The sequence below is a fragment of the Grammomys surdaster genome, unplaced genomic scaffold (genome assembly GCF_004785775.1).
Source record: "Grammomys surdaster isolate TR1022 unplaced genomic scaffold, NIH_TR_1.0 126059, whole genome shotgun sequence".
Classification (NCBI taxonomy): Eukaryota; Metazoa; Chordata; class Mammalia; order Rodentia; family Muridae; genus Grammomys; species Grammomys surdaster.
Window position 1 is genome coordinate 3,345,633 of NW_021620869.1, and position 15,640 is coordinate 3,361,272.

At 47.0% G+C, this 15,640-nt stretch overlaps 1 protein-coding gene across 4 annotated transcripts in view; it reads left to right on the plus strand.

The window, feature by feature from the left end:
- Positions 1-15,640, plus strand: part of Hdac4 (histone deacetylase 4) — a 220,993-nt gene that overhangs the window by 146,840 nt on the left and 58,513 nt on the right. For all 4 annotated transcript variants that reach the window (XM_028755330.1, XM_028755327.1, XM_028755329.1 and 1 more), the window contains exons 5-8: positions 1,236-1,356; positions 7,847-7,968; positions 12,334-12,465; positions 15,449-15,561. In XM_028755330.1, coding sequence (XP_028611163.1) covers positions 1,236-1,356; positions 7,847-7,968; positions 12,334-12,465; positions 15,449-15,561 — 488 coding nt within the window. The remainder of the gene's footprint in view (positions 1-1,235; positions 1,357-7,846; positions 7,969-12,333; positions 12,466-15,448; positions 15,562-15,640) is intronic.

A 15,640-nucleotide genomic window follows, 5' to 3' on the forward strand; every position in this document is an offset into this window, starting at 1 on the left:
GCAGTACCTCACCTCCAGGCCATCACCTGACCTCTGTGCCTTCCACCTACAACCTGGGCCTCAGAATGCCTGCTTATAGTTTTCCTTGTTTCCACAGTTTAAATGTGTAGGCTCTCAAGAAATTACACAAGCAGCCAAACAACTCAAGTGACTAGGAACTGTCCATAGACCCCAGCATGACTGCCCCATCACACACACACACACACACACACACACACACACAGCAACTCCTGGGAAGAACCAAGCCAGAAGATGAAGTCAAGCCAAGGTAGTTCAGTAGGTCCCACAGCTGTCCAGAGCTCCTCAGGGTACCAGTGGATGTCTGCATGCAGGACGTTAACCCTAAGTGCTGGAAGAGGATATCTGTCCCTGATGCCCAGTGGAAGGAGCCGGGTGTCAGTGTGAGGAGACATTTTAGAAAATGTATTAGCAAAGTCTCTTGAGGTTGTTTGTGTGATAGGATCACTTTATTGGTCCTTTGTGCTACATGAAGTATTTGGGCCCATCTAAGATGGTCCTTGAATACTGTATTGTAGCAGGAAGCCCTTACCATATGCTCAGTACAAGTATGCATAGGCACAGTACTGAGGTACTAGCAATAGAACCGTAGAACACAGATTATGCAGAGCGAGTAGGGGCATCCTGTGTAGTCTGTTTCTGTGACCTTACAGTTTTCTTTAGTATAACTTTCAGCAACAGTCACCCCACCACAAGACAGCCCTTGGATACACAACTTCCACCTGAGTAGAATGATAAGATCTGCCCACCAGAGTGTGTGGCACCAGGCAGAAGGGGACAGAAATGCTCTGGGTACTAGGAAAGCCATACACTGTAGCGTGTGTAGGACAGTGGCTACCCACTCCCCAGCAGAACAGACCTTGTTTCCCTGGGTGGCTGTGTAAGGAATTCCATTTGTGTGGAACTTAATTAGAGTCTGCTGCTTGTTCAGTAGAAAGAGTAAAGCCACCATGCTTCCAGCACTTGGCTCTGAAGCTTTAGCGCAAAGATACAAAACCTCCCTGCAAAAATAAGTTGTGTTAGCTAACAGAAGCCATTCTCATGCTGAAGTCTGTGTTTCAGTAGAGTGCATTCATGCAGTGCTTGGATAAAAGACCTCCCCTTTAAAGCTCACTGGCCTTGGGGGAGCACTGCAGAGGGAGATCCCCTCCTGCCTTGTGCCTCGAACTGCCCACTCCACACTGCTTCCTCCTCCTCACTCTCTGCTTCCCTTATAGGTGCTGTGGCAAGCACAGAGGTGAAAATGAAGCTGCAGGAGTTTGTTCTCAACAAGAAGAAGGCTCTGGCCCACCGGAACCTGAACCATTGCATTTCCAGCGATCCCCGCTACTGGTATGGGTAAGTGACCTGGGCCTATTCTTTGGGTACCTGGCATACTCAGCTCTGTGGACAGGTTTGAGTTTTTTCAAAGACCACCTAATAAGGGATGGCAGAGATACTAAGCTCCAAAGCTGTATAGGCAGATCTGGAGGGAGGAGGTCTGGGGTAGCGTGTGTCATGGTCAGCTAGAGGAGGCGTGGGTCATCTTCAGATCACCAAATGGCACTCCTGGCAGTGAGGACCTCTGGCCCAGTCATCTATAGACGGCACTATGTTTAAGAGAAGAAAGAATGGAGGAGGCAGGAGGTGAGACCTTGCATTATAGAGAGGGTGGAGGAGTAGGGGAGGTGAGAAGGACCAGGAGTCTAGTGTGGACTTTGAAACCCATATAACAAGTATGACTAGGGACGGAAGGAGGCTGGAGGTCAGCGTGGGCTTTGATGTGCATCAACAGGTGTATGTCAACGGGGAGAGCCAAGGGGAGATAATGGAAATGACTCCTTTGTGAGCACAACCCTTCTCACAGGTTCCTAAGGACTGTGACTGTAGACTGTTAGCAATTCTTCTGTAGTCAAACTTGGCTAAGCCTATACTGTCATTTTTTAACATGTACGCTCTTACCGGGAATTGGAGTTCTCTTTGGACCTGACGGCATCTTTGTGGTCCAGTTACTGAATCCTTGGGAGAGATGGAGGCAATTGAGTCGAGAGATTGGCCTGGGCCAGAGCATGCATCTGATCTAGGCCATCAGCGCAGAGCTTGTCTATGCTGAGATGCAAGCAGCTGACTTGCCCAGCGTTAAGAAACAAAAGAGAGGCTTGGGTGAATGTCCCACTAGTGTGAGCTGTTTCTGGTGTGCTGTAGAGCCCACTGAGGAGACATACCCAGTTCTCACATAGAACACATGACTAATTTGCAATAATTTTATGTTGCTCTTAGGGTCATTCATCACTGGAAAGAAACAATAGAGTAGTTTTCCTAAATCAAAATGAAGTTCTTAATTTTACTCAGAAAAAAAAAAATTAGACAAAATGGACAACTCTTTCTACTAAAACCTCACTGGTCCCACTGAAGTGGCCCTTTTAGTTATGTGGAAGACCGGAGTTCCCACAACACAGCCTGGGGAGGAGCATTTGTACGGTGAAGCTCTTCATTGTTGCTTAGGCTCTGTGGCAGCACACACTGCATGCCTTCTGAAGCAGGCTTCTGGTCTTCATGTAGCTCAGAAGAGGGGGAAAGAAGAGGGATTGTGAGGGCCTCAGCCTGTGCTGTGATCTGGAAAGGTCAGCCTGGGCTTCTGCCATGCAGGGATTCTGTTGTCCTACATTTGCATGTGGGAGTCAGGATGGCCTGGGGAGGTAGCCAAGGATAGCCTTGGGATAGTGATTTGAAGGTAGATACAGGATGCAACTAGAAAAGGCAGTAGGGCCTAGAAAAGACAGAGGAACCGAGGAAGGGGAAACTTCCTAGGCCAGGCTGGTACTAGCTTCTTAAAGAATTGTCATCACATCAAGGAGCAAGGAGGGGAACCACTTCTCAGAGGACAAGATGCTGCAGTCCAACTTAGGTCCTAGGAAGCTCAGTGGGTGGTGCTGTTGCATGAAGGTACAGGGCTCAAAGAGGCAGCTTTGTAGGGAGTGGGACTTGGAAGTTGTGTTAACAGCTCCAGGAGGGCAGTCACACTGGAATAGACAGATGGTTCAGGGAGAAAGGCTAACAGGAGCAGGGGTTGTGAAGATGTATTGGACTGGGTGCAAGACTCAACCAGCAGGTAGCCTCCTCCAGTTGAGGAGTTGTGGGGAAGGGAGTCCAGGACATACTTGGGGATTAAAGAAATAGCACTTGAAGAGGAAGGGTGGCCGGGGGCAGGGGAGAGGCCTTTGCCAAGAGCTTTGTCCTGAGTAGGATGCTCAGGGAGGTCCCTATACAGTGTCCACTTCCCTGAAGCAGTTTGAGATTGAGGTGGCTAAAAAGGGCAGAACTTGATATCAGACGCATCATCCAAGCAGGCAGCTTGTTTTTGTGAGGTTGATGACCATGTAAGGATCCTGACCAGCTATCATGGAGGTGCAGTCAGGTGCAGTGCCTGACCCATTAAGACACCATTGCAGAACAGTCTTCCAAAAAAAGAGTCAAACCACTATCCAGCGTCATACATCATGTGATGATTGCCAGTAGCAGCCCAAAGCCAGTAAGATCTAAGCATGAAGGCTAAGACAAAAACTTCTAGAAGGAAACACAGAAGAAGTGTTTTTTTTCCAACAATGAAATTACCCTTAAGAGATAAATAAAAGGGGCTGGAGAGATGACTCAGTGGTTAAGAGCACTGACTGTTCTTCCAGAGGTCTTGCGTTCAATTCCCAGCAACCACATGGTGGCTCACAACCATCTGTGATGGGATCCGATGCCCTCCTCTGTGTGTACTCATATATGCATAGCTACAGTGCATATATATATATATATACATATACATATACTCAAATTAATAGGGTCCTCCTAGCAAGAAAGAGATGAAACTATTTAAAATCAATGACCTGTTCTGTGTAAGAACTGGCAGCATCTCTACATTGGTGTCATGAGCTGTGACTCCATCACCTGAAACAGTTAGACCCCATCAACATTTAAAACAGCTCTTTGAAAGACACCTTTAAGAAAAAGGCAAGGAGCCAGGCAGTGGTGGCACATGCCTTTAATCCCATCACTCAGGAAGCAGAGGCAGATAGATTTCTACAAGTTTGGAGCTAGTCTGGTCTACAGAGTGAGTTCCAGGACAGCCATAGCTATACAAAGAACCCTTATCTGACTCCGCCACCCCCCCCCCCAAAAAAAAGAAAGCAATAAACTAGAAGGAAATCCTCCAGTGTGCATCTGTAGGGTGCTTGTGAAGCTACTGCAACTTAACAAACAGTAGGCAACAATGTGAACAGCTGTACCACACAATAAGCCTGTGGGTTGCCATCCCAGTGAAACACCACTTCTCACCTACAGGGCTGGCTAAACTCTTAACAGACCAAGGGTGGCAGGGCGCACCCTTCCTGCACAGACAGCTAGGGCAAGATTAAATGGCCCCATTGCAAATGGTTTAGCAGATCTAAGAACGGTACTGTGACCCAGCGGTGCACTTTTTGATGTTTGCCCGGGGATGCAAGTATATACCAGGCTTATACACTGTGGTTCTAACAGAAATGACCCACAAACTCAGGTGAGTGGCCTGATCACTGTGCCCTGCAATTATGCAGCAGTGTGGAGACCTCACATGTCCTGTCCTTAGGCAGGTCAGACACACAGCCACACTTCATGTAAAACTGGAGTCAGCCAAATGAATCTAGAGAATCATCACCAAAGGGGCAGAGGGGATGTTCTGGAGTTGGAGCTGTTCAAGGCCTGATTGGTGGTGATAATCCGTGAAGCGGGGAGAGTGTTCACAGTAGAGACTTAAAACTTCATCTGAGCCTGCACTGTGCAGTGTGGCTATCCACGCTTTAGCTCCCGGGCTTGTGAAATTGAGGTCTGCAGAAACTGCAGACCACAGGATTTCCATGAATAAGCTTCATGTTAATTATATTGAAATAGTATTTTTATAGTTCAGGTTAAGTAGAATACTAAAGTTAATGTCACCCATTTCTTCTACTCATTTTTAAATAGCTTCTAGAAAATGTAAATTACAAGTGTAGCTTACACATTTCTGTTGGACTATGATGTTACACTTGATTAACAAGTTTTATTTATTTTAAATCACTAGTATAAATTTGATATAATGGGAAAGTCCATTGTTGATAGAATTTAAATGTTTAAATTTGTGTTTTATTTCACGTTCAAGGTAGTATTTAGAAAGAAAACAGCAGTTTGTTTTTCTGTCTTGAGTAAGACAAGAACTGCCTTTATTTTCATTCTATTTTTTTACTTACTGTTTTTAGTGGTCCTGCTGGGAATTGAACTCCAGGCCTCATATGTGCTAGGCAGGTACTTGTCCACTGATATACACTCCTAGCTCCAAAGACGTCCTTTTAAAGAAGGCCTGGTCAGTAAACCAGCACCTTCCTGTCCTGGCTTTGTCTGCATCCTAGACTAGTTATCCAAGGTTGGAAAGCTAGTAGCTGTTCTTAGTCAGAGTTAGCAGTTGCTCTGCGGTCCTTACCTCTGGAATGTGGGGGTATGTGAGTTCATGTGGAAGAAGGTTGAATATGAAGTTATAAACTTAGATGGTAGGTATGTACATAGATGACAGTGGTGGGACATGAAGTGTAGGTGTTAGACTGAGCCAGGGGTGGGATTTTGATCTTGATCACACATTTGGATACTTCTTCAGTGAGTTTATTCCAGGGTAAGGTTACTTAGCCTAGCATCTGGAAGCCACACCAAGGCTATCTGCTGACATTTCTTCCCAAGTGGCTGCTTGTTCCTGGCATGCAGAGGAAGCAATGACAAGGACCATGAGAAGGGGGCTGTTCCTTATGGGTGAACTGGTTATGAGGACATGAAGGTCCCCCCTTTTGTAATCTCTGGACTCCCACAAAGACCCCAGTGACTATCCAGCTCCTGCTCCAAGAAGCATTTCTAGAGGATAAGGAGATATAAGCAGCTCTGAGAGCTGTGGGCCTGGCTCGAGGCAGGTGGTTCAGAGTAGCCTCTTATTCCAGCTCACTTACAGCCATGACAGGAAAATGAGTTTTAATATTGACAGGATCTGGAAAGATGGGATCAGTAGGAGGAGATCTACTGGATCTGCAGTGACCAATCTTTCCAACTTAATTCCTTAGTAGGAAGAAACCCTGTTATGAAACATGACAATTGTAGTCTTTAGTACATTTCTTTTAATTACGATATTAAATTACTTCCCTATAGTTGACTGTTTTTTAACCTATACATGAGTTCACTCACATGTGTCCATGTACACACACACACACACCATTCTGTGTTTGGAGGAAAGACAAAAGGGATTCCAAGGACTCCACATTAGCTTAGCATGTAAGAAGCCTTCAGGGAAGCCTTTTTAGATGTGTCTGAGTGTGGGGGGAAAAAAAAAATGTGGCGGTGACCTGGAGGCTTTCTACGCTGGCCCGGCAGGTCCCACAAACAGGAAAAGGTCCAGAGTTCCAAGGGCTGGAAGCTTTGGCAATGACAGGCCCCAATGATACGAGAAGTCCGTGGGTTTCAAGAATTTTATTGCCACGGTGTGGTAGTTGGATCTGGATGTGCTCCCCCCTAGTAAAAGCCAGGGGGAGCTGGCTTAAATAGGGAGGGGAAAAGAGGAGGGACTGGGAAGGAATAACTTAATTAGCTCCCCCGCTTTAGGTAACTCATGAATATAGAAATCTCTCGAGGCTGAAACCTGTAGTCACGCCCTCTCTAGCCAAACATGACTGCAAGGTGCAGATCAAATGGAGATCACGCCACGTGTCAGGAGCCTGGATTCTGGGAGTGCGGCAGAACAGATGCCCGTCCCTTACAGGCAATGGACACCTGTTGGATCTCCGGGCTATTTCCAGCCAGCACCTTGGCCCAAACCAGCCATCCTATCACGGCCCTACATCTGAGAGTCCTTTCAGTCCATTCTTTGCATGGTATGCTTTCAAATTTTGTTAAATATGCACCTGTGTCTATCTGAGAGCTCCCACTCTAGGTTCACATAGCTCCAGATATGTGGATGCCAAATACTGTATATTTAAATAAATCATTTAGCAAAGTCTAAGCTAGAAAATAAGTAAATGTGTTTCGAGTCATTAAGCACATCTCTTGTACTTAAGACCACAGAATATCTCACGTTGTTAGAATTCAGAGGAAGGCTTGGCTGCTGGTGCATCCAGAAAGGCTTGCTAAAGGTCATGTAGGATGGTCTCAGTGCCCTAGACATACCCTGCAACCAGATCCCTGCTTCTGTTCTTCCTCTTTCTCTTCCTCCTCTCCCTCCTCTTCTCTGCTCTGGGCATCTATCCACCTGCAGCCTTTTCCATCTGGCCATTTTTAGGACTTTGAGTTGTGCATGTCAATTGGAAGTTCGCTTACTATAGAAACTCCCAGAATAGAGATTTGAGATGCTACTGAGCTGCCCCAAAAAGGATATAACTGAGGGATTTGTTGTAGTAGTCATGAGTGGTGGACATTTTCTTCAAAAGGAAAATCCGTAAGGGCCCCTGTGCTTGGGGAGACAGCCATAGGCATTGCCAGCATCTGCTAGGCGTGTGCTCACTCCATCTTCTTATCCGCACCTTCCCTATGGTCTCTCATGCCTGGGCCCACTGACTTCTATTACTTGCATCCTGAAGAAAAACCCTCTGAGAACAGACTGGTATAAGAATCCCAGATGGCAGATCAGGGCAGAGAATGGGCCATAGACCACACAGACAGGGGCTGTAGTCACTGTTGTTTGCTTGTTGGCCTGTTTTTTTCTGTTTACTCTTAACCTCTCCTGTGGAGAAAAGGGACTAACAAAAGGTCAGATTTGAAAATCTGGTATCCTGAGGCTTGGGATGTCTGGGCACACTGATCTATCTTTGCCTTTTTCCAGGAAGACACAGCACAGCTCCCTTGATCAGAGCTCTCCACCCCAGAGTGGGGTATCAGCCTCCTACAACCACCCCGTCTTGGGAATGTACGACGCCAAAGATGACTTCCCTCTTAGGAAAACAGGTTAGTGTGCAGTCTGCTCCCTGAATGCCTCCATCCTGACAGCAGCCCTGGTGAGCCACAGGCAGTGCTTTGACATCTTGTTTAGGCTAGTTTAAGAGACTGGCTTTTGCATTCAGATATCCTTTGAATGATGACGCTAAGCTTCTCTGTGTGGTTTATCCCAAAAGTGATGGGTCTTTACATGTACTCGTGTATAATAGAATTTGGCCTCATCCCCACAGCACCTTGATTCATCCCCTCTTGGAAGTACGCTCTGCTCTACAGTCCAGAACAGTAGGGTAGTTCCAGGACTAATGACATCTCCTGCGGATGTACTGACCAAGGTCAGAGAGTATGTAAGGATTTTACATGGCCTTTGAGTAGTACCCAGACAGGGGTAATCAAGGCACTCAGAGTAAAGGCAAGTCCCATGAGAAAGGTGTGAGGACATTCCTTCTGGCCCACAGGTTTGTATATCAGCTCTCTTATGGACAGAGTAATAAAGGGGACTAGACTGTTATCAAAGCAGGTGGAATATGCTAGAACATAAGACAAACCAGAATGGTCTTGTGGTTTTGGGTGATGGTTGTAGAGGATGGGGCCTTAGAAAAGGGCTGGAATGGCTGTGGACAGTACATTGGGATGGCAAGAAGGTGAGCTTTCTAGAGGTTGTTCCAGAGAGCGTGGACCCACATAGTCTCAGCCTATGGTGGAGGTGCAGCCCCAACCTGCAGAGTTCTTTGGAAGTCAGATCTGAGGTGCAAGCCTGCTTTTACTAAAAAAATCCATGAAATTCAAAGTTTATCTTAGTTCTAAGCAAGGCTGCCCCAGTGTAATGGCTTCTTCACAGAGCATCACAGAGACGAACAGGCTCACCTTTTACCTCTTCCTAAGCTAGGAAGTTTCAGAGGGTAATACACTCAGTTGTAGTTTGGCATGACTTTGAGCAAACTGGAACCAGGAGCTGAGAACTGAATGGAGGGACATTTTAGCTCAGCCTAAACAGGACTTGACTTAATATTCGCTCTGTGTGAGGTGGAATGGCCATGTCAGGTTTGTTGCCTCTCAGGTGGTTGGGGTCTTCTATAGAAGGATGAAGACGTGGTCTAAATGCAGAGTAGTAAGCTCTCACCAAAGGATATACCCTCCTGAAAATACCCAGGGGGCACCTTCCTCCAGAGGTCAACAGGAAGAAACTTGCAAGCTGTCATCCCTGCCCTACAGATAGTGATGCTAGAGTTCAGTCACCTCTTGTTCCTAGTCTCAGAAGCCTTTGAGTCATGGGTAGCATGCTCCCAGAGAGATAGTCAGAACAGGAGACAGAATACATCATATCATTAGCCACTGCTGGTCACCACAGCCATGTGGCTCTCCATGGATGTCCGCAAGCTCTGAGCCTTCTCCACAAGTCTCAGTCCACTCCTGTTGGTTCTTGTGCATTTCTCTGGGGAATGTTGAAAGCCACTGCTCTATTGACTTCTGGTGGTACATCCCACCTGCAGACCCCACTCCCTGAGAATAGAGGAACAAATGTTTCTCTTACTCTAGAGAGGCTTCAGAAAACCCTAATTAAGGTTTGGGTACATCCCAGGTTTTTAAGAGGCACCACCAGTACATGAATGATATTAATAATAAGGATTCCGAAGAAAGCATTTAATTTCCTACAGTATTCAGGGAGTGGCCTGCAGTATACTGGACATTGCTTCTTCCAGCCCTGGATGTTGCCAATGCTGAGTACACTGCTGTGTATTTCTGATGAAGTAGTGCTCCGAAAGACAGTGAGTGAATGATGTTCCCTTCATGAGGTACCAAGGTCAAGTTACAATGACAGTCTCAAATAACTAGATCTGAATAGTTCCTGGCTCTGACTTTCTATCAGTTCACATTCATCTTGCATATAGTTTGCCCATCTCAGTTCTTAAAGGATTTTAATCTTTACTCAAAGTGATATAAATGTTTAGCAATCTCCTCCTCCTGTTGATTTCTTCCACACTCTGGGCATATTTGCATAGTCCTTGGTGGGCTCCCTGGGGTGGTAGCTCACACCTATGTTGTGTTTTGTCTTCCTTCTCTCACGAAAATAACATGTGGCTTGCCTGAGCTTTCTCATGCAGAGCTCATCTGCCTGAGTCCATCCCCAGCTACTTTACAGATTAGTGGCTTAGGAGACACTCTTACCTCCCACACCCACCCTCACACTGCTCTGAGGAGCAGTTGAGGGAGTCAAGGGAGACCTTGAGGAAGGCTTGGCTCCACTCCTCCCAACTGTTAGATGGTCTGGATTCTTTTCATCCTGCGACTTGTCCTGCCAAGCCTCCCTCTCAACTCCACTAAGCAGAGGGCCACATGGAAACAACTCAGCTCAGGCCTACATGCTGCTATGTGCACCAGCTGAGTGTCAAGCGCACACTCCAGACTCTACTGCTCATAGTTTTCCAAACACAGGCTCTCTTGTCTGGCCTCTTTCATAGTCCAACTCTAACTTCCTTTCAGAGGCCTTGTTTCCTTCTGTATTATTGACAGACAGAAGTGGTGTCTCTGCTACAGGATCCCTCTTCTACCAGAATTCTGCCTGTAGTTCCAGGTGAGGTAGGCCCTGGTCCCTTCCCACCGCTTCTGGCCACCCTGAAAAATACCCCCAGGGCTGGAGAAATGGCTGAGTGGTTAAGAGAGAGCAATGGCTGATCTTCCAGGTTCCATTCCCAGCAGCCACATGACAGATTGTAAGCATCTGTAACTCCAGTCCCATGGAATCTGATGCCCTCTTCTCACCTTAGAAGGCACTGTTTGAATGTGGCACACCAACATATATGCAGGCAAAACACCCATACATACAATAAATTAATAAAAAAGCAATAACCTTTTAAGTAACTCTCACTGGGTTTCTATGGCTTTTTTAAAACACTAGCTGCTTTTTTTCCAACACCTTGACAAAAGCTGGGGGCTTGATTGGCTCGCTGATCATACTCTCATTGGCAGGATCCCTCATATAGTCTTTGCTCGTCCTGGTCTATTATCTGTTGCAATCACAAAATCCCCAAGACCAAAAATTGTACGGGAAATAAATCGTTTAGTTGGCTCTTGGTTCTATAAACCAGAAAATTTAAGAACACAGATCCCAGCATTCACTTAGCACTAGACTGGTAAGGTAGCAGGCCTTTATAAGTTTAGGTTTCTTTCTCTTCTTATGATCCCATCAAACCATGCCTTTACATCTCTGGAATGCTGTCTAGGAGACCTGCTTAGTCCCACTCTGCCCAAGAATCCTAAAACTGCACTTTGCCTCATCTTTTTTTTTTTTTTTCCAAAAGAAGATGCCTGTTTGCTCACATATCCCAGGCCAAAACAGAAGTTCCCCCAAGGCCTCCTCCTCAGAGCCCGTGCCTATCTGAGTCTTGATTCATAGTGGGGAGTGGGGGGGATGAGAGTAATGCCACATGGAGGTAGGGAACTTCTCCCAGGATTCAGAGGGGCTATGGTGACATTTCACTGCCTCACAAATGAGCATGTTGCCAAGCTTGCCAGGACGAGGAACTCTGGCATGCTGGCTGTCTTAGCACTCCCAAGTTGTCCTATCCTCTGAGAACTGATGGCTGCAGAGTCCATGCCCTTTCTCATCCCATACTAGACTGTGGCTTGTGCCACCCCAGAAGCAGGGATGAAGTTTCCTGAAGATGATGGAAGTCTGTCATGGCCTCACAGTTGCAGATTCTTACAAAAATCTGTCTGCACAGGAGAGCTGCTTACAAAAACCAAACCAAGTCCCAACCTCAGCTGTGTTCTTAGCCAGTGTCAACAAAGAAGGTCAGGGTCTGAGCTGTGCCTCAGTGTAGTGAAGCAGCCTAGCCAATCCTTTCACTCCGTGCTTTGGAGCATCAGTTGCCCTTCACAGAGGCCACTGGGTCTGAAACTGCTGTCTGTCTCGGGACTGTGAGATGCAGGTGTCTTCAGGTGAACAAGGAAGCCGGTGGTTTGGAAGCTGTGGTGATGTCACAGGTCACAGCCTTGAAAGGTTCCTTTGTCAGCTCTCCTCAAGTTTCAGAGCATCACTACTCTATAGTTACAGATGAATTGTTTAGGAGACCATTATTTAAGAGGCATCCTCATTGAGTGACTGCCATGCTTCAGTGGTTTCTTGCTATGCCCAATAAATCAGTAACACTATGGTAATGTCCTCAGGGTAGGATGGAAGGATATTGCCCCCAACCTACTGCATCTACTAATGGTGCTCACAGGAGCTTATACCCACTAACAGAAGAGCCCTGCCTTCCAGTCCATACTTTAGTGGAGGTTTAGCAACTTTGCATATTTTAAACCACCAGTGTGATGGATGCCCTTGACCCCAGCTGTGTCTGCCTGGCTATAACGACATCTCCTTCCATACAGCTTCTGAACCTAACCTGAAATTACGGTCAAGGCTTAAGCAGAAAGTAGCTGAGAGACGGAGCAGCCCCCTGTTGCGCAGGAAAGATGGCCCTGTGGCCACTGCTCTAAAAAAGCGACCCCTGGATGTTACAGGTATGTCAGGGAGCAGGTAAGCCCCCAACCCTAACACTCACCCTGCGCTCTGACACCTCTAACAATGTGTCTCAGTCCAACCCAGATCCCTTATGCTGTCCTGCTGAGTGGTGATACACATGCCAGGCCCAGCCATTTAGAGATGTGGGGCTGGAGTGGCTGACCAAGTCCTAGTCCATGGCCCAGTTCCCTCAGAGGGCTACCATTGGGCACAAGTGAAAGAGCTATCTTGTCTGGCATTCAGAGATTTTTCTGAAGGTAGGTTTAAAACTGCCCTGCCCTTTAGTGGTGATGGCGTGTTTCTGCCTGCTTTCTGCTGCCCACAGACATAGTGGGGCCTTTGAGCTTCCAGATTGTTCCCCACCAATGTGGCTAGCTGATCAGAGGAAGAGCAAGGAGCTCAGCTAGTTCCACTTGAGTGACCATGCTGATGCTGGCCCCACCTGCTGGTGAACAAGCAGCAGGATACAGCTCTTCCCACCCTAGGAAGTTCCTCCCAGCCCTTCCCTCTTAGGTTAAATGCTCACCTCAGCCAGGACTTAACCCCATCACCCTAAAATCCTAGCATCTAGGAAAAAGGAAGCAGTTCAGAGCTGACCTGAAGAGAGTTCCCTAGCATTGAACATGCTGTTGGAAGTTCAAGGTTCCTGTTTTGGTCTATGAGTGACACCTGTCTAGTTGGTCCAGTTTGTTTCAGTGAGTGTGCTGATGTCAGGGAAAAGCAAAAGGGCTCTTGTGCAAAGTCCTTCAGAGCAAGTACCCAAGTCTCATATACCTGTGCCTTCTAGGCACAGGGTCAGTGTGAGTCCTCACTCAAGGACTGCCTTTTTGATCTTGGATCTGTGCAAAGAAGATCCTGCCGCTTGTGCACCGTGTCACAGCCTTCCTTTCTATGCAGTTGTTGTCCCCTGCTTGCTCTATTAGAGACACCTTACCTAGAGTCACAAAGAAGCATTGGCACCCTAAGAGCTCATGTTTATCATGGCTTTGATGCAGCCGCCTGTCCTCTGCTTGTACTGTTGGAGACCAAAGAAGCATTTCAACCCGTGTTCACTGGGGATTTAGTTGGGAATTTTAGGGGCATGTGAGTAGAAACAGCTCGTGTTGATGTGCAGCCTGGCTGCCTGTGGCAGTATCTGATGTGAGCCAATCCTTGCATGTGCCTAGGTTATGCCATTCTCATCAGTATGTGATGTGTTCACACCACAGTTGAGGATGGGCTCTATGTACAGCCGTCTAGCTTCCTCACTTAATAACTGTTGCAGGTACTTTTTGACACCCTCTTTGGCTAATGTAAATAACAGAAAGCCATGCATTGTGTTCATTTCCATAGACCAGATTCCTAGAAACAGAATGAATAAAGAACTAAAACATCAGTTTATTCGAAGTAGAAAAAACATAACTGATACCCACATTTTATTGCCCTACAATGCAGCATAGGTGAGAATGTTTATCTGTATACTTATCAGGAGTGTGTGTCGAAGGAAGACTTGCTTGGTTCTGCTCTGCAGCCAGAGTCAGGCTGCAGCAGCAGAGAGCGTAGTCCAAGGTCGGACATGGTGGTTGCTTTTGGTAGTGTGACTTCAAGAGCAGAATGTGGAATCTGAGCAAAGCACATGTGTACAGAAGTAAAATGGAAATGCCTTTTCAGTCCAGTAGGCTCTTGAGCTCCTAGCTGGTAAAATTCAGGGAAATACAATCTCATCTGTGTAACCTAGTTGGCATTTGGAAGAAAAGGACAGAGAAAGGACAGACTGAGTTCTGTGCTCACAGTCGGTGTCTGGCAGGGTATGTGCAAGCATTGGATATAGGGTTCTAGCCTGGAGGTAGGGTGTGGGCAGCAATTAGAGGGTGAGAAGTGGCCTCAGGGGACTGGCAGGCGACGCAGTCCACAGAGGACCAAACCTTCCTCGTCTTCCAAGATGGATATCAGATTGTCTTTGCCCTGGCGTACGTAAGTGAAGGGCAGGTGATGCACTGGTGATGCACAAAGCTTCCTGGTCTGTGAGTGCTGTGAAACGATGCCTCATCACAACTCAGAAAGGCCAAGCTCCTACCAGCTCTGAAGGGCTGCAAACTTGTTTGCTCCAACCCCTCCATCCTCCCGTCCTCTGTCCTGTCTTGCAGGGCTATACTTACAGTTTTCAGAATCAGCTCCTCAGCTGAGGAACCCTGTTAACTCGGTGCATGAATGGCTGTGCTCTGTTAAGCAAGGACCCCTTCACTGGCCCCCTGTGTCCAGGTTTAGGGCTAGAGTTTGATCTTAGAGTACTTTTGCTACTACCTGGACTGTTTTAGGAATGTAGTTCATGTGTTTGAGAAGTGCTAACCAGATGATGCCATTGTCAAAACGCCCCTGAGCTAGATATCAGAAGCACAGCATCTGCCCCTGTGTGATAGGAGATAGCTGCAGCCAGCCCATGGATGTGAAGAACAGTGTGCCCAGCCCACTGATCAGGGTCAAGCCCAACACATGCAAATGTTAAGATTTCAAATCACATTTGTAAGCTGCAAAAGCCACTGCCTGTGTTTCCTGGCTGCTAGGTAGTTCATAGTAAAGTAAGAGGGCTGCATATAAATTGAGCAGTCACCATAGGTTGTTTTAGTTTGAAATTGTTTTTACAGACACAATGAATTTGACCTTTTGAAGTTAAAAAAAAAAAACACTGGGCCTTTGTATTCACTGATCTTTTGTTCGAATATTAATAAGTGTTTAAGGGCTTACCTTTCTGATGTTTCAAACCATCTTGAAGTCCAAAAGAGCTATGGAACAGGTAATATGCATACCTGAAAGGATCAACCATACATCTACAGAGCTGGGAGGCTCTTGGGAGGTCAACAGTGAAGCTGAGACTGAGGGAATTGTGTTACCATCCCTGCTTTGAAACACTGGCAGCAGGCTAGCAGGCAGAAACCTGGGGAGGCAGTAGGGCCCTCTATGTCTACCCAATGCCCAACCCCAACTGCTGTCTCTCTTCTACAGACTCTGCATGCAGCAGCGCCCCTGGCTCCGGTCCCAGCTCTCCCAATAGCAGCTCTGGCAACGTCAGCACAGAGAATGGCATCGCACCCACTATGCCCAGCGCTCCAGCTGAGGTGGGTCAGCACAGACTCATATAGGTCAAGCACCCCATGTACCTCCCCTGTACCTGACAGTCCAGTGAGGACAAAACCA